Source organism: Notothenia rossii, assembly GCF_949606895.1.
Source record: "Notothenia rossii genome assembly, chromosome: 5".
Classification (NCBI taxonomy): Eukaryota; Metazoa; Chordata; class Actinopteri; order Perciformes; family Nototheniidae; genus Notothenia; species Notothenia rossii.
In genome coordinates, this window is record NC_136903.1 from 47,362,445 (window position 1) to 47,381,952 (window position 19,508).

The 19,508-nt window shown below is 43.4% G+C and overlaps 2 protein-coding genes across 2 annotated transcripts in view; one reads left to right on the forward strand and one right to left on the reverse strand.

Moving 5' to 3' along the window:
- LOC307039451 (receptor-type tyrosine-protein phosphatase gamma-like) overlaps positions 1 to 19,508 on the forward strand; it is a 1,005,384-nt gene that overhangs the window by 763,042 nt on the left and 222,834 nt on the right. The window contains exon 8 of the mRNA XM_079681553.1: positions 8,816 to 9,005. Within this exon, the coding sequence (XP_079537679.1) occupies positions 8,816 to 9,005 (190 nt within the window). The remainder of the gene's footprint in view (positions 1 to 8,815; positions 9,006 to 19,508) is intronic.
- The window catches only part of LOC307039445 (zinc finger BED domain-containing protein 5-like), a 516,405-nt gene that overhangs the window by 409,701 nt on the left and 87,196 nt on the right, over positions 1 to 19,508 (reverse strand). The window lies entirely within an intron of this gene.

The following is a 19,508-nucleotide window of genomic DNA, read 5'->3' on the forward strand; positions in this document are numbered from 1 at the left end:
TGGCTGCTGGGGCCAGAACTGGGTCTGGAACCATGGCTGCTGGGGCCTGAACCATGGCTGCTGGGGCCGGAACCAGGGCCGGAACCAGGGCCGGAACAATGGCCGCTGGGGCCAGTACTGGGTCTGGGACCATGGCTGCTGGGGCCGGAACTGGTTCTGGAACCATGGCTGCTGGGGCCAGAACTGGGGCCGGAACCATGGCTGCTGGGGCCAGAACTTGGGCCAGAACCTTGGCTCTTGGGGCTCGGGCCTTGCGACTCCTTCTTTTAGCAAGCAGGACACAAATGCAGATTACACTGATATTGCTTTTATTTCAAGGATAAAATAATAACTTGGACAAAACAGAACACTCACCGGTGAACTCAGTCACAAACAAAAGACGAACCAACACTGAACACAGGAAGAGACAAGACTAAATACAGGGAGGTGTAATCACAAGACGAGAAACAGCCGGGCAGGGGAGGAGAAACACAAGGGCGACAGGTGAACACAATCAGACAATTAGACACACCAGGGAAACTAACGACAGGGGAAAAACACAGGAAGAAGGACCAGACAATATACAAGGAGGAAAACACCCATAACCAGACATACAAAACTACAAATGTGACATAACATGAGAATCCTGACATAAACAGGAATTATATTTGCAAAGTAGCCTACTTTGTTTTTCAAAAAAAATGTGTTCACTCCTGTCGGTTGGGGGGGGGGGGCGGCGCTCATCTCACAATGTCGCTTGTGGCCTCAAGTTGGCCAGGGGCGGCTCTGCATGTAGATCAGGGGTCGGCACCCTTTTTGATATGAAGTGCCATTACAAAAAAAAAATGTTATCAGCGTGCCGACGATCATGAATTATCAACGGTGGGGGGGGGGGTGAGGAGCTTGACGCTCTTGAACTGTCAACAGGAGGAGGGTGGGAGGAGCCTCGCTGCGGGGAAGCAGTGTGTGGGCCAGTAAGCGCAACAAATTTAAATAATTGGTTTGAACCAATCGTCCGTTCTGTGATTCTCCAGAACACACATGTTATGATATTAGGGTCATGCAGAGTGAGATGAGATCGCTGTCCCTTTAAGAGAGAGAGAGAGAGAGAGAGGGGTGTGGCGTGTGTGTGTGAATGGTAGAGCGAGAGTGAGCGAGCATGTGTATGTTTCTGGAATGTATTTTGTGAAACTGAAGAACAACTAAATAAATGCAACGGCCTCCCAAGAAGAGCTCACCTCTGTCCAGTCATTTAATCTAATGTGGGTTATTGAACCTTCAAGCGATCACTGATCGACACATAATTCACTCATACAGGTTGGGGGTATTGTTCCGCACGGACACATTTGTTGACGGTATCTCCTGTGTACTTACTGTGTGCCCTCCTTTCTTCTTTCTCTTCTCTTCCCGGGCTCCGACCCGATAACATGTGCATTTCTGCTGTTCAATAAAGCCAGCTTTGTACCTTCATTGCACCGCCTCCGACTCCCTTCTCTCGGCACTACAACCTGAAGCTTGTTTGTTGCTTCTGCCCTGGGAGACGACGAGAGAGTCATCCCCCTGTTTGCTCGAATACGGTCTGGGAGCCAACAGGAAAGTTCAACACACAGATGGCCAGTCCGCCCCTTTGTAGCATATTATTTCGATGAGCAGATCGCCACTGGGCTGTCAACTAAAGACACAGCCACGCAAAAACTGCGGCATTTGTACAGCTCCTTATGGGTACTGCAATTTGTGAAGTTTCCACAGTTTCCTCTGTGGTGAAACGATCAGCACCGCACCACGGAGGAAAGCGGCAGAAAGTCGCCTGGAGTTAAAGAGAGCGGGGCGGCGTTGCGTGCATGGCTCCCTTCTGCAGGTAACGGGGGACGCGCTCTGGCGGCGGTCTCGTTCAGGATCCGAAAATAACATTTTAATATTTTGCACAATTATTCCTAGTGTGCCACTAGTTACGGTGCCGCGTGCCAATGGTGGCACGCGTGCCAGGGGCTGCCGACCCCTGATGTAGATGTTAAAGAGAAGAGGCCCCAAGATGGAGCCTTGAGGTACCCCAAATGTAATATTTGTCAACTCAGATGTGTATTTACTAGGGCTGTCAAGTTAACGCGTTAATAACGCTAAACCTCTCTAAAAAGGTCAAATGTCACTTGTTTTGCATCAATCTTGGTACAGGGTACTTATTGTATGTTGTACTTTGGATTCCTAAAGCTTTTAGTCTACTAACCCATCATCCAAGGGTGGTTTTCACTATAAGTAAAATATATTTTTGGGATTTTCTTTAAAATAAAAAACATCTATATTGATTCTGACTTTTCTACATCCAACTCACAGGTTTATCATTACTTTGAGAAAAAAGATTATTAATTTAACCCTCTTAGAAGGGAAGATATGGTCATTTGTTCTGGGAATGTCATTTTCGAGCCTGAGACCTGAAAAACAGGCTCAGGGCTAAACTGGTTAAAACCTTTATTTACATTACAGAAAAAAGCTGTGAGAATTTTGCAAAATGTACAACCTAGAGAACAAACAAAGAAACTATTTATTGAGTCAAGGCTGTTAACATTTAAAGATTTAATAGAATTACAGACGGCTTTAGTTATGCATAAAGCAAAATACTATACAAAGATATACAAAAAAAAAAAAGACAAATTTGTTTTGATTTCAGAGGATGAGCATCATAGAGGAAATAACATTTTAAGCATCAGTTTGCACGTACTACTTTAAAGCAGATGTGTGTCTCTGGCGTAAAGAAGTGGAATTATTTTCCAAATTATTTAAAGGGCTGTAAGAACATTTTTATGTTAAGGAAAATGTATAAAGAAAGCATATTTAGACAGTATGAAGTTGACTTTTGATTGTGTTCTGGTTTTATGTTTCAGTATTTGTAAGCAACTGTGACTGAAAGAATATTGCTTTTATTTGATTTCTTAATGGTTATTTCTTTTTTTCTGTTCTTTTTTTGTAAGAAGGGGCAGGTAAGATAAGATGTTCTTCTCCCTGCTCATTTCCACCATGCGCTATAAAAAATATCCAGTATAAGTGCACATGTTTTGTAAAGTGTACATGTTTTGTTTTAAAATAACTGCCATGTGTGGAATACAAATAATACAAAATTATGTTTTAAATCCGTCTGCATTCAAACTAATCAAGGCCTGTCCGACACTTTATTTAAAAAAAAAGTGGTAACTCAATGCAGATAAATCTACTGTCTCCCTGTTTCTAGGATATATTGTGTTACCATAGCAACACATAAAAGCAGCCTATAATCTGCCTACTGTCAGAGAACTCCCATTTATGCTGTAACCATGGCTGTATGCTCTGATAATATAGTGATTTCAACTCAGATTGGAGGCTGGATGTGAGTCACAGCATGCTGGTGTGAGGCTGCTATGTGGTGTTCACACTTCCTCACATCTGATCCTGAGGTGGAGGAAGGGCTGAAGATACTCAGCGCTGTTTTCCTTGCAGTCGACTGTGTGAGGAGAAACTCAGATTTGAGCCAGGCCATAATTCCAAAATCATACCTACACACACACAGACACACGAGTGATGTCTGCTGCAAAAGTCGATAAACATCACACAGCAAAGCCATACAGTTGTGGGCATTCTTATAAAATGTGCTTTTAATCTCACACACACCTACACACATTTAAAGGCACTGATGATGTCCCACTTTGATGTACACAGAGTTTTGTTCAGTAAATTCTGAGGACTTAAACAGTTATTACTAACAGTCCCTCACAGCCACAGGAGGACTTCCTGTAAACTTAAAGCTGCATTAGGTACTATATGTATGATATAGTATATATGTATAACCCTATCCCTCAAAATCCAGGCACACAAATGTACTATCTGGTTCATTCTCACTGCAGTTTTTATATTTGACAAGTAAGTGATCAGTAGTGAGTGAGTCAGTCGATATACAACATACAATATGTTGAAAAACACTGAGGCAATGAATTGCATAGTAGATTATATAACAGTCAAATACTTAAGCCTACCTTGGGTGCATCATTATTTTTGAATGACATATACATGTATAATATGTTCCAAGAGTTTTTCAGGTAGTACTGTCCTTACACGACTGCACAGGACTGTAATGGAATTTTGTCATAGAGTCCATGGTTGAAAACACAAATTATTGCTAATGACCAACAATGGCCAGTATAGACTTGCAATCCTTGCAAATAAAAATATTGTGGAAAAACTATCAATTATTAGTTGTGTGCAGAGAATCAGCAGGATCAGAGGAGGACTTTAATGTGCCTGCTCCAATCCATAAACCCAACAAAAGAAACCAAAATACACATGAAAGACATGGAGCGTGCACTCAATCAGTTGCTTGTATTGGTAATATGTGGGTGCCATCTTGGAACACAGTATCCACTTCTCTTGATATATCAATGTATTGGCGGGACAAGGTCACGAACGAGGCGGTGCTGGTGCGTACGGGCAGCAAGTCAATGTTCCAAACACTGAAGGTCAGGAGGCTGTGGTGGCTTGGTCACCTTCGCAGAATGCCAGATGGCCGCCTGCCAAAGGACATCTTATACAGCGAGCTGAGCGCTGGTTCCAGAGGCAGAGGACGACCACTTCTGCGCTTCAAGGATGTCCGAAAACGTGACATGAAGGCCCTGGACATTGCGACGGATAACTAGGAGAGGCTGGCGGAGGACCGGACGAAGTGGCGCCAAAAAAAAAAAAGAAAAAAAAAGTTGTATTGGAACACTGTATTGAAAACTGTTAACAGAACTGAACCCTGGTCACTCAGCCCCCTGCCCACATCCTTCATTTAAAGCTGTAACCTATACCTTAAGTGGAAACTAGAGCAGAGCTACCGTTGGAAAGCAGAGCTACCCCAGGAAAGCAGAGCTACCCCAGTAAAGCAGAGCTACCCCTGGAAAGCAGAGCTACCAGAGGAAAGCAGAGCTACCCCTGGAAAGCAGAGCTACCAAAGCAGAGCTACCCCAGGAAAGCAGAGCTACCCCTGGAAAGCAGAGCTCCCCCAGGAAAGCACGACAGAGCTAACACAAAGGAAGGCTCAAGAGATGTGCATGCGTTTGTGTTTGCTCCTGCAGTTGTGCAGCGTTACCTCCATCTTCAGTCTTTGTCCAGCCTAAACCCAGAGGGTTTGCTACGGTTCTGTAAACAGTGGAATCAAACTAGGGCTTTTTTCGTATTAATCCTTTGCTTTGACGCAGATTTGACTTTCATCGTCTCAGAAAGTCACCCCTAAAGCTGGTCAAAAGAGCCGGCAGGCGGATGTTTAATGTGCGTTTTACATTGGTTTTGCAGCAGCCTGGGGGGTTTGGGAATAGGATTTGCTGCAATCACATTCTACTCAGGAAAAAACACTGGCTGACTTTCTCATCCCCTATTATTTTATTATTCTATAACAACGGGGAGGATTGTTGGTTTATCCAAACATCACAGTTTGTTTCAAATCAAGATATCTCAACACCTTACCGTGAACACTTCTTCCATTCCATTTGGTTTGAATATTTATGGTCCCCAGAGGATTCCAAACAGTGTTTGCATCAGAGTAAAAGGCGTTCACTAAACTGCTGCAGCTGCTGTGGGAAGTGATTCATGGATTCAAAAATGGATGTAATAAAAAAAAAAGAATAAATAGACGCTCTGTCTTGTTTTTGATACACTCTTAGATGTACGTCTTTCATCTCAAGTCTATTAGCAGTCTTTTCACTTTAATCAATGTCATTTATTTGCTTCTAATTATTTGGTTTGCTCTGGCTTGGTGGCTCATTCTGTCAGTGAAGTTGTTTGGTGAACTGCTGGGGGAGCTTTTTCCAAAAGAATAGTCGAGTAGGAGATCACTTTTAGGTCCAAACATACTACAAGTCAAGGACAATCTATTCAAAATGCACTCCTCCCTTATTCTGTTGTGGCTTAGCTTCTGTTTTCAATTTCAGAGCACCTGATGTTGTACAGCACAAAGAGTCACAGGAAGGATTTGCTGTCCTTGGATATCCCCTCTCCGACATGTACCTTCCTGAAACTAAATCTGCCACACTACACCCCCTCCTCTTTCCAACACTCTCTCTCACAAGCTGTTTCTCTGTGTGAACTGCTTCCAAACACATTGTACAGAGTATCCATCTGCCAACACAGACAGAAAGATGACACTTCAGTCACACAGAGCAAATCCATGTCTGGTCGCACGTCCTGCCACCCAGCACGTATTTGACAAATGGCAACATGCAGGAAGAGGCCAACTTCAACATCTACCCAACGCAGTACAACATGTTCACAGCTTGAAAACATGGCAGCATAATTCCTTTTAAAACAACATGTGGAACCGTTTCAGTGTGTCCGACAATAAGTTTTACCAACCACAACTTAAACAACAAAACAAACAACAAAACATCTTATTATTGAAGCCACACCTGTCCTTCCAGAGGTACTACCTCATTTAAAAAACACAACCAAGGATTCAGCAAAACCGAGCCAAATGTGACTATAAGTTCAAACGCTTTGGCCACTACATCATTGTTTGATTTGACTGAGTTTTGTCAATTTATCCAGTTGTGTCAGAAGAAAAATCTCTTTACTGGTGGCTTTGAGTCACATGTGGCCCAGTGTGCTTTAGATATTTAAAAATATCTAGAAAAAATATATTTTATAAACTAGATTGGCTGGAACTTGACTGCTGATGGGCCAAGCTTTTTTAATAGTTTGGCATGGATGCAGTTAATGCAAATAATAGGACAACACTACTTGTTATAAATCTTTATCTTGAAGTGTTTATCACAACACTGACTGTTTAAAAGACTTGGACAACCCCAACACTGTTTGTTGTGCCATTCGTAGTTTGACTGTGGTTGCTTTATGCCTGCAACAAATACAAATAAAAGAAACACACACTGGCACAACATGAATATGCAATCAGAACTCTGAAAAACACAACTATCCCTTGGGAAAGCACTTCAGTCACACAGGCCACAAGGTCCACCACTCACTGAAAGTTCATGTTTTGGAAGTCACAGGCCTCGGGGGGGGAGATTCACAGATTCAAAAATCTCCTCTGATGCGGCTTTCACACCAGCGCTTCTCCCTTTCTAGCTCCGTGCTAGAGCTTTTCTGGTTCAGCTCCGGTTTCCCTTTTCTGCTCCCGCTTTGTTCACACCGCCGAGAGCCCGACTGGTGCTGCCGCTGCTGCGTCATGACGTCACCGTTTACATAGCTGATTTGCTCCCCAACGGCGCTCACAACAACAATAACGGGGGACTGCGTCGGGTCGATGATCGTGTTGCTTTTAAAGCAAAGCCAGATTAAATTAAATAACGACTTCTCCAAGTTTATGCTTTTCAACCTTTGCAGCCCATGTATTGATTCCATCCGATAGCTGCTATAATACAAAACAAAACGTCTGCCTGCTCTCCACAATGATCAATAACAGTGAACGGATGGTCAAAGTAAGGCACAAATAAACAGAATCACACGAAGCCTGGTTAGTGTTGCCTGACTTTATAAAGTGTGTTTATAAGCACTAGTGCTTGTAGGCAGGCATGACGAGATTCTTCAGTCGACCCGTGTTTAGGGAGGTGGGTTTAGTTTCCTGCACGCCTCAACGTAAGCGACGCCGCTTCTTAGCTCCGAAGCTCTTGCCTCTAGACCGACAATTTTTTGGAGCTGGAAGTGAACCGGATTCCGGAGCTAAGAGGCGGAGCCGCTGCGGTGTGAACAGGGAAAAAACTGTACTTTTCAGGCTCCAGCTCCGAACCGGAGCTGAAAACGCGTTGGTGTGAAAGGGGCATGTGAGAGACCTTTGGATCAAAACCCTCAGGGCCACTTCACCGCCAGTTCTGGATCAGACACATGATTGAATAAATGATAGGGTTTAGGACTGAAATGTGACTTGTTTTCAATGCTGCTTTTTCAGAATGATCACAATCATGCAACAATCCATATAATTATAGTACATTGTGTATCATAATTAGGTGTCTTCTATCTTTATTCTATCCAGACCACATTCCCTTATGCTTGTATTCAACTCCCTGCAATGACATGTCTCACTGTATTCCTAATATACCCTGGGTTCTGGTCATGGGAGGTTTTTTTTTGTAGGTTTTATGCCTTTTGGATTATAATCGTTTTATTCTGTACACAACTGAAGTGCATCCAAAAGGTAACTAGAATAACTTGGCAAAAGGCAGCAGGGAGCAGTGACTTCCTGGAGTTGTTTATCCAGAAACGATTCGCTCCCACTCAAACCACTAATTGTTATTTTTGTATGTTTGTTTACGGATCACTTTTAGAAAGTGAACGTTTTGTCCTGCTTCCAGTCTCCATGCTTATCATCTCTAGGCTCTTGCTACAACCTGCATGTTTGAGAATGGTATCGATCCTATCACTTAGGTCCCCACAGGAAAGAGAATGAGTCTAGCTGGAAATGGAAATGAACAACATGTTGAATCAACAATGCTGCTGGATTAATATAATTGAGTCTATTGATTAATATAATTGAATCTATTGATTAATATAATACTAATGTATTTTTAAATAAAGGAGTGGTCTTGCTTTTCTCTGTACGGGGCATTTATTTATCTTCATCACTGATGAATGGATACATGTTTTAATATGATCTTTATATGTTGTAATTATTATGCTTCAAGCATTCTGCTAAGGTTTTGCGGATGGTTCGGTAATGTATCAATTGTTTATTTTCTCTTTCTTTATTCCAATTAGAGTCTACATTGCATTCATATTTATTTAGTGTTTCACTGCTGTATGATGGATGCAGTACTCCCCACAGTAAGTGAGTGTTGCAGGGCACTACACTAACTCTCTCTTGTTTTCTCTTCTCTCTGCATTCCAGTTGGAAGCGTTCTACTCCATCTTCACCACAGAGCAGCAGGACCATGTGAAGTCAGTGGAGTATCTGCGCAGCAACTACAGGCCCATCCAGAGTTTGGACAACCGCCACGTCTTCAAGTCAGCAGTGAAGGACGCCTGGATGCCCGACCTGACGGACAGCAGCGGGCCGTACGGCACGGAGGCTTCCAGAGGTAGAGCTCTGCCTTTAAATGTTCACCTAGGACCCTGTGCTTGTTAATGAAGACGACTGTGTCCTGGCACTCTGATCAGAAACACTGCACTTAACTCACCTGAGTCATTCACTTTATCAACCATAGTTTTTTTCATATACAGTAGTTCATTATAGTTATATTACTTGTCAAGCAATATTTCAGAGTTGCAATGATATTGTTCCTATGTGGTCTGAAACAAAAAACAACTTGAATCAAAAATAAATGTCCCCCGATGAAGAAAGAAATGATGAGAGTCAATGGTTTCATTATGAAAATGATTTAAATTCTATACAAGACACATATTTTATCAAAAATTAAATAAATCTACATTGATTTGAAATGTCAAGTTCAAAGATAAGAAACAATTGTATCAGGATAAAAGATTAGATCCTTTATTTACTGTTTATTCCAGCATGTAATATTATTGTTTTAAAGACAAGACAGCAAGAGATATATATAACGAGATCATCCAAAAGGCTCTTCCTCTTGCTTCACCCACTAAACTATAGCTTCATTAGTTTTCCCTCTGGCCGTTCTAAACTGCTCCTTTATTCCCACATTTTTCTTGCATTTCCTAATGTTAATAAATTAGGGATATTCAGTGTTGCTCATAGGAGGAGTGTGTGTGTGTGTGTGTGTGTGTGTGTGTGTGTGTGTGTGTGTGTGTGTGTGTGTGTGTGTGTGCGTGCGTGCGTGCGTGCGTGCGTGCGTGCGTGCGTGCGTGCGTGCGTGCGTGTGCGTGTGTGTGTGTGTGTGCACGTGCATGTTTCATTTCACCAGCGAGCTCAATAACTCCCCTAGCATAAGGCAGTGGGAGCCTCACCAGCCGTCTTCCCACTCCTGCCTCATTACCACTCAAACAACCTCACACATTGTGTGTGTGTGTGTGTGTGTGTGTGTGTGTGTGTGTGTGTGTGTGTGTGTGTGTGTGTGTGTGTGTGTGTGTGTGTGTGTGTGTGTGTGTGTGTGTGTGTGTGTGTGTGTGTGTGTGTGTGTGTGTGTGTGTGTGTGTGTGTGTGTGTGTGTGTGTGGGTGTGTGTGTGTGTGTGTGTGTGTGGACGTGTGGACGTGGGTGTGTGTATGCATCTGTGTTAGTGTGCACGTGTTTCTATGTGTATTTGTAAGTGTTGGTGTGTGGCCTAGCATCTGTGCTGTGTCAACTGTCTTAGCGAGATTTGTCCATTCCCTTCCTTCAATTCCATATGGTCGACTAGGAGGTGTGCGTCGCCCAGATGTACACACACACACACACACACACACACACACACACACACACACACACACACACACACACACACATAGTGTATATACTGTATGTTTAGTGTTGTCCTGGCACAGTGTGCTCTCTTCAGTTTGTCCTTGAGCGCTGCAGGCATATGTTTGCTGTAACAGGGCCGGTCTGCAGAGGAGGAAGGAAGGCTGGTAAAAAACAAAGAGGTGTACTAGGGATGTTAAAACATAGCTGGGGGACTAGGGGTGTAAACCTGTTCATGTATGAGTGTTCAGCTGTAAACCCTCATCACTTCCTGACAACACACAATACACAGGTTGTTTTTTAAAATGGAAATCTGAACATAACCTATGCAGCAGCAGCATAATTGCACCAGTTATTTTCTTTCCAAGCCCCCCTCCCTGTTTTAATGTATTCCCTTGTACTGAGGCTCAGCCTGAACACCCTCCTCCTGCTAGTGTGTGCTTCCCATCAGCAATGATGTTTCATTTACTTGTGTGTCCCTGAATGACTGGCAGCCTCACATTTAGTCAGGCAGAATGACAGATAGATGTATTACAGAGAGGAAGGGTGTTGTTATAACTATAGCCCAGCACTTTGGGAAACATACCTGTCCTATGTTCTGAAACAAAAGAGGAACCACGAGTAATCTGTGTGTATCAAGAATAGAGAGAGCTCTGTGTTGGGGTTTAGCACACTGACTGGAGTAGGGAATTGCTAGCTTAAATAAAACGTATTATTAAAAGCTTTAACAAGTCTAAATTAAATATTTGTAAGTTATCATGTAGCCTAATGAACTCTACTATTTCCCTATTTAACATCTGTTAACAAAACAAAAACACCAGGAAAAGCATCAGATCAATCCTGGTCTATTAACTCCTGTATAAAATATCATACATAAGGGTCTAAGAAGACATACTTCACTTCTGTGTCTATCATTGAAACCTCCTGGACCTGTAACAGTGGTGGGCTCAGATTGCATTGTTTCTGTTCTCATCTGACTCTGGATCAGACATGTTCCCAATTGTTGTCTCTGTTCCTTTCAAAATGTCTCACAATAGTTCAGTCAGAGGCAAGGTCAAAGGTTGAAAGTCGCTCCAGCTGTGATTTAAGACTTCAATCAAGAGGAATCCTAACTCCTCAGCTGACTAAAGAAAATGAACGCATCTCATCCAGCGGGTCAGATGTTTGACCTTTCCTTTCTGCTTTTAGAGAGTCTTTGCTGTCTAAAATATCTTACACTTGACTGTAAAGATCAACCTTTTTTGCAAAGAGATGAAAAGCTTAAAAGCATAAGCAGAGATGACCTTTGCCCCTGCTCAGGTTCCTTAATTATTGAGAGTCTGGATATACTGTATCAGAGGAGCTCCAATGAGCAGGGAGAAATCAGAACATCTATCAGTCCTGCTGCCAGCTGTTAGGGCACAGTGACATTGTGAGTGCATCCACCGCCCTCAACCACCAAAAATTGATAATAACAGACTTCCTTCCACCTCCTCTCCGCTCCTCCCCTCCATCTCACATTCCTCCACCCACTGTCAACCTGGACAACCTTTTACCTCTTCAGCCTGAGACCACACCACGCCCCTCCCACTCAACTAATATTGCCCTCCTTCACATCCGATCACTCAACAAGAAAGCCCTCATCCTCCATGAACTAATCTTGGAAAAATCCCTTGATTTCCTTCTGCTCACCGAAACCTGGCAACAGCTCAATGACTTCTTCTCCCTCAACCAAACATCCCCCCCTGGCTTTAAATACATCACTAAACCCCACCCCTCCCGCCGTGGTGGCGGCCTTGCTGTAATCCACAATCAGAACATCCAGATCACAGAACTAACCCTCCCCTCAGTATCATCCTTTGAATTCATTGCCTTCAAAGCCCCTCCCTCACTGACAGTCATCCTCATCTACCAGCCTCCTAAACCTCATCCCTCCTTCCTCTCCGATTTCACTGAATTCCTCACACTTGCCTCATCCCTGTCTCAACGTCTGTTACTACTTGGTGACCTCAACATTCACATTGACTCACCCACCCGCAAGCTGGCATCCAAATTCAAAACCCTACTGGACAATTTCTCTATCACCCAACATGTCACCTTCCCCACCCATGACAAAGGACACATTCTTGATCTCGTCTGCTCTACCAACCTCCCAGTGATTGACCTCCACCCTTGACCATTTCCCCTCTCCGACCACAAACTCATACAATTCACCATTGTCTTCCCCACCCGAAACCCCTGCCCACCCAGAAACATCACCTTCCGTAATCTACACTCCATTGACCATAACCATCTCTCCGAACTGCTATCGTCTAATCTCCCCCTGGATGCAACCCTCAGCTCACCTGATGATCTGCTCAACCACCTCAACTCCACCCTACTCACCTCCCTCAACACTTTAGCCCCCCTCAAAAATAAAACTGTTACTTTCAAGACCTCCTCACCCTGGTTCACACCCGCACTGCGTAAAATGAAGCAGCGAGGCCGCCAACTTGAACGTCTTTCAAAGAAATCATCCCTCACAGTCCATTACATAAGCTATAAACTCCATCTCAATGCATAGAGATGCTCTTATTGCCGTTAAATCTGCCTACCTCTCCAACATCTTCACTCACCCCTCCCGTAACCCCAGGACCCTCTTCTCCACAGTTAACAAGCTCTTCAAACCCCGTGCTGATAACCTCCCTACTTCTACTTCCGCTACTTGCAGCTCATTCCTCCAGTTTTTCGCAGACAAAATTAACGCCATTAACCACTCTTTCTCAGCTCCATCTGATATACAAGCATCTCCCCCAACCTCCACCGCTACCATTTCTACACCCATCTCCCTTGACCTCCTGACTCCTCCTCCCCAGCGCCGCCTCTCCCAGTTCAACCTGGTTACCCCACTTGAAATACTCCATCTGATCGGTTCCTCAAATCCCACAATCTGCTCCCTTGACCCTCTACCCACTCCTCTCCTGAAGTCCTGCCTCCCCGTCCTCTGCCCCTATCTTGCTAACCTTTTCAACTCCCCTTGTCCCATGGAAGCGTCCCCTCTGCCTTCAAAACTGCTGCCGTTACTCCAATCCTCAAAAAACCTAGTCTTGATCCCTCCTCCCTCACTAATTACCGCCCCATCTCCAACCTACCATTCCTCTCAAAAACTCTTGAACGCATTGTAGCCAAACAAATTCACTGCCATCTCCAAACCAACCAGCTTTATGAACCCCTTCAGTCTGGATTTCGTCCTCACCACACTACAGAAACTGCACTCGTCAAAGTCCTCAATGACCTCCTCACCTCTGCTGACACTGGTTCCCTCAATATTCTCATCCTCCTCGACCTTAGTGCAGCCTTCGATACCGTGAACCACAACATCCTGCTCACCCGACTCAGGGACATTGGTATTGAAGGTATTGCACTCAGATGGCTCCAGTCCTACCTCACTGAACGATCCCACTTCATCTCCCTCCCCAACCACTCCTCTGCCACAGCTTCAGTCACCCAAGGCGTTCCTCAAGGATCAGTACTTGGCCCCCTCCTCTTCATCATTTACATCCTGCCCCTCGGTCAGATACTCCGCCACTTCAACCTGGACTTCCACTGCTATGCTGATGACACTCAGATCTACCTCAGCACCAAATCCCTCCATAACCCACCCCTTACCCACATCGATTCCTGTCTGACAGCTATTAAAACTTGGATGCAACATAACCTCCTCAAACTGAACAGCAACAAAACAGAACTCCTCCTAATTGGCTCCAAATCCACCCTCAGCAAGGTCACTAACATAACACTCACCATCGATGGCACCATTGTTTCCCCCTCCAATCAGGCACGCAACCTTGGCGTAATCTTTGACCCCACCCTCTCCCTCGAACCTCACATCCGCTAAACAGTCAAAACCTAATTTTTCCACCTCCGCAATATTGCAAAAATCCTACCCTCTCTCACCCGCCCCGCAGCCGAACGACTAATCCATGCCTTCATTTCCTCCCGCCTTGACTACTGCAACTCACTTCTTTACGGCATCAGCACTACATCCCTCAACAGACTCCAACGGGTTCAAAACGCAGCTGCACGTCTCCTCACGCATACCAAATCATGGCATCACATCACCCCAGTCCTCAAAGACCTCCACTGGCTTCCTGTCTCCCATCGCATCAACTACAAAATGCTGGTCCTCACCTACAAAGCACTCCCCCTTATCTCACAAACCTTCTCACTCCTTATCAACCCCCACGGTCCCTCAGATCCACCGCAGCCGGACTCCTATCCATTCCCACATCCACACTCTGCAGCTTTGGGGACAGACCCTTCTCAGTGGCAGCTCCTGGAATTCCCTCCCCCAAGATCTCCGTGACTCTGAGTCCCTCACAGTCATTTAGTGCCGCCTCAAAACACATCTTTTCAACTCTGTCTACCCATAAGCCCCCCCCTCTCAATCAACTTCCTTTTGACTGCCTTTTTTATTTATTTTTATTTTACTATACTTACTTGTTTGCCTGTCCTTGTTTGTCGTTTCCCTCCCTCATATTGTAAAGCGTCTTTGAGTTGTGAAAAGCGCTATATAAATAAAATGCATTTTTTTATTATTATTATTCATACAATAAGACATGTGACACATTTATTATGATTATCTCCAGTATGTTTGAACAATTAACAAGTATTGTTACCTATCAGGCACAATTATCTGATGACATGTATGTTAGGGGTTGATCTGATAAGAACTGTTATGAATTGTAGACTTACTCAACAAGTAGACCTTTTTGCACTGTTGCACTGATATATAAGTAATAAGTTGTGTAATCTTTACAAAACTCAAAGTGTAAAATCTAAACACTGAGATTAAAAAGGAAAATAAGTGTTGTCACTGCTCCCAACTAAGAAATATTTGCACACAAAGCCTAATGAAGAAGCTACAAGTTTCCAAAAGTGCTGAAGTTTGCCTTCCGCCTTGAAACCTAATAACCAAAATAACATGATATCCAGTTTATCTGTAAAAAAAACAAAAACAATGTAGAAACTGAAGTAGTTCAATACTTATCATGTATACATCTCTGTATAAACTGCAATGAAAGACACACATGCTCACAGTCACAGTCCAGCTGGTCTGTTTGACCAGAGTTGAGCTTCCTCTCATTTTTCAAAATTATTATTTCACTTGCAGATTTGTATTTTATTTAATTTTTCCACACAACCTATGCTGCACATTATTGTGTTTAGCCTTTTTCAACTTAGTTCAGTGATGAATTACTACAAACATTCACATGTATTGTACTGTAGATATTTTGTAAGAACCTAGCTTGCAGTCTGAATGTCCTATTGTTCCTCTCTACGCATATTTGGTTTAGGTCAAAATGTCCAACAGCTGAGTCTTATCTCTGCATAATATAACTACAAATAATTCTACAAAAGTTTCAAGTACTATATGAAGTAGCCAGTGAGTAAGGCAAGTGCCAGTGTAAGTGCTGCTTAAATAACAGTGCTTGATGCAGGAGGGCTGAAACATTACTCAGTGTTAAACATGCACAGAAGCACTGCAGAAGGATGGACAGTGAATACATTTCAACTTCAAGTAAGCAGCAGTTACATTTTTCAAATCAGAAGTCATTTTCCTGAAAGAGCTTATTGAAGATAAACTTGTTTTCATAGTTTGGGCTGTGTGTCCTTTATTGACATTTTAATTACAAGGAGTTGAGACCTGGGGATACAACATTGTTTGAAACCAGGAAGACTATCTTCCTTCCCTTTCGCTTCGCTGGATGACTGCACTGCACAACGTACAGTTTCATTTGGAGTTTAGTGTACTGCTTAAGGGCCCCTCATTGGGAACTGGAGCATTAAAACAATCAAACAAGTCCCAACTGTCTTTAAACTCCACTAAGGGTTCTGGCTGCTGATGAGCTCCACACATCCAGGTTTGTAGAGTAACAGATGACCTGTTACAGGATCACATAATCAGGAGACTAAAGAATGTAGCTGTATTCCCTTACAGTTACATACAACAAATAAGTCATAAGATGGCTGTTAAATATTTAAAAGATGGGGATTAGCAGTATTAAAATGTTACAGTGCATCTTAAAATAAAGATCAATATATTATAGGGAGGACTCGTGTCTGAATTTTCTTTTTGGTTTTCATTTAGGCTACTTTCCTTTAACCTGTTAAGCCCGAGAGACCCCGGTACCAGGGAAATGCCGCAACATCTTGCAGGAAACAGTGTTCATTTAATAAACTATGAATGTTTTATATCATGTAACGGGAAGAAACTCATCTAACTGATCATTATTTTATTTTCTTTCAAAATAAAACCCACAATGGTAACGCTCAGCCTCTGAATTAGCAACGAGCGAAAAATGCTAATAGATTACTGCACCGAAATTCACTCACAAAACCTTATAATTTATCTTTGGTGCACATCCATGACATCGTTTCACATCGTGAGGAGACACAAAATCGAAGGGTACCCTCATTATCACTCAATTATACGAAATTGCGACTTTATAAACAAAATCAGACATCAAAACATGTGGCGCTAGGTAGCTAAAAATGCTAACATGGCTCACCTGTGTGGTAGTCTGGTCAAACGTGATCTAAAATGGCATTAAAACGATAAGAAAGCTGCTGAAGTTAATCCATAGGTTAATCTAACGTGTCTGTGTCCCTTTGAAATGATTTCTGATAATCCATGAGCAATAAACGTGCTTTTCGGTTTCCAGATGTCAGAGCTAGAGCTATAGCTCTATAGCTTCACTCTCATGCAAAACTGCGTGCCGGAATCCCCCACCTTTTTGTTTTACCATGTGTGTGAGTGGGGAGATTCCCCTTCGATTATATTGGCTCTAACGGTCAGAAAGAGATGTCAATCACCAACATCAACCAATGGGTTCAAGAGAAACGGTAAAACCCCCATTTCCACCCAAATCACCTCAGAGGTGGAGTTGTATTTGCTAAATCTCTCTAAAGAGGTCAAATGTCACTTGTTTTGCATCAATCTTGATACACGGTACTTTTTATATGTTGTACTTTGGATTCCTAAAGCTTTTAGTCTACCTTAGTTTTCACTGTACGTAAAAAAATATGTTTGATTACCTGATTTATTATACAAAAATACTTTGCTTGCTTTTAAATACATCTATTGAACTTGGCCATTTATTTAGATGACAACTTTTTCATACTAAATATCTTGGTTTCTTCTTTTCCATGGTCACATTGTTCTGTTGTCTTACAAAATACGCTTTCATATTGATATGTATTTTCTCATTGCATTTATTTGCATTGCATTTGACATCATCTAAATGTAACAGAAAGTAATTAAGTCACATTACTTTATAATGTTACTATAATGATACTCAGATTGTGTTACTGATGACATTTTTCCTCAGATAATCAGTCATTTGAACAGATCACATTTTTAAAGTAACCCTCTCAAACTGAAAAATAATCAATGTAAAGGTCCCATGTCATGGCCATTTCTACTGATCATAATTCCATTGTTGAGGTCTCCTAGAATAGATTTACATTGTTCAATGTTCCAAACTCACATTGGTTTCTCATACAGCATCTCTGTTTAGTATGTGTATTCACTCTCTGTCCTACACAGCTTGTTGGAGCTCCTGCCCCCCCGCCCCTCCCTCTGAGCCCGGTGTGCTCTGATTGGTCAGCTCGCCCACTCTGTTCTGATGAGTCCACCACCGTTGCAGCGGAACATCAGTGATTATGTGTTACAATGGCGTTTGTTAGCAACCAGAAAATGACACCAGTAATGACAAACAGATGAGAATGCTGCATGGGGTCTGGGTGCCGTGTTGGGGGGACATTGCGGGGCTCGCTGCTGCGAGGAGCGGACAGTGTGAGCTGGCTTACTGGGGTCGTTTCCTGGTTGCTGCGAGACAGCGAGACAGGGGGGTGGGGTGATGAGGGGGCTGCAGCACCCCTATCTGAGAGGCTCCACTAGCAGACCCTACTGTTACACTGTTCATACTGAGACCTTACCTCACAATCCAAGTGCAAAGCCTCGCAGAACGAGCCACAATCAGACCAGTCATCGATCAGCTGTGGTCAACACGCTGCAGGGACAGAGAGCTCCTTTCCTCCTGTAAGGCCCCTCACACAGCACTTTTGACACAAAGAGAGGGGGGGGCGGGGGGGCAGTAAAGAGAGATGTCCTGTGTGGGTCCTACCTGTGTCACACACATCCTCTACACATGTGCTGTTCTCTGTGATTGGGCCCTAAAGTCTTCATCACTCACTGCCACCCAGACCTCTTGTGTGTGTGTGTGTGTGTGTGTGTGTGTGTGTGTGTGTGTGTGTGTGTGTGTGTGTGTGTGTGTGTGTGTGTGTGTGTGTGTGTGTGTGTGTGTGTGTGTGTGTGTGTGTGTGTGTGTGTGTGTGTGTGTGTGTGTGTGTGTGTGTGTGTGTGTGTGATGGCCTGCTTATCTTTGATGAAAACTGTAAGAGGGCCTCTTCATCACCCTGCCTGACACACTGGGCTACAAAACCTCACACAGGGAACCATTCTGCAAAACGGGTGTTTATGTGTAGAAGGACTCACACACACACACAAACTTTACCCAGTAGCCTATAGAGGTCATTCACTGTTTGACTTCCAAATGATGCCTGAGTATCGGCATGCGTGTGTTCTACTTTGTGAAAGTGTGTGCTTGTGTGTGTGTGTGTGTGTGTGTGTGTGTGTGTGTGTGTGTGTGTGTGTGTGTGTGTGTGTGTGTGTGTGTGTGTGTGTGTGTGTGTGTGTGTGTGTGTGTGTGTGTGTGTGTGTGTGTGTGTGTGTGTGTGTGTGTGTGTGTGTGTGTGTGTGTGTGTGTGTGTGTGTGTGTGTGTGTGTGAGACTAATGGCTTTAGTAATGCTAAGCCACATGGGGCTTGACTGCAGGTTATGAATAGAAAAACTCCACTGCAGCTCTTTATGAGCAAGCTAATCAATTTGGTTCCAGCAGGCACGTGAGCCCTATTCTCAATCAGCCCATGTTCATCATCAAATTACCTTTTTAATTTGCATAATATTATAGAGTGTTTGGAATAATCATGATGTGCATTGTTCAATGGTAATATGCTGTTCCCTTTGCTGTTTAATACACAGTGCGGATATGCTGTCCGAAGTATGTGGACAAGCCACCTTTTTCTCATGGTTAAACGTGTCCATCGATCCCATCGACCTGGCGCTGTAACAAACTCCATCCTTTTTGAAGGCTGTCCACTGGATTTTGGAACATGCAGGGATTTGCTCCAATCGCCACAAGAGC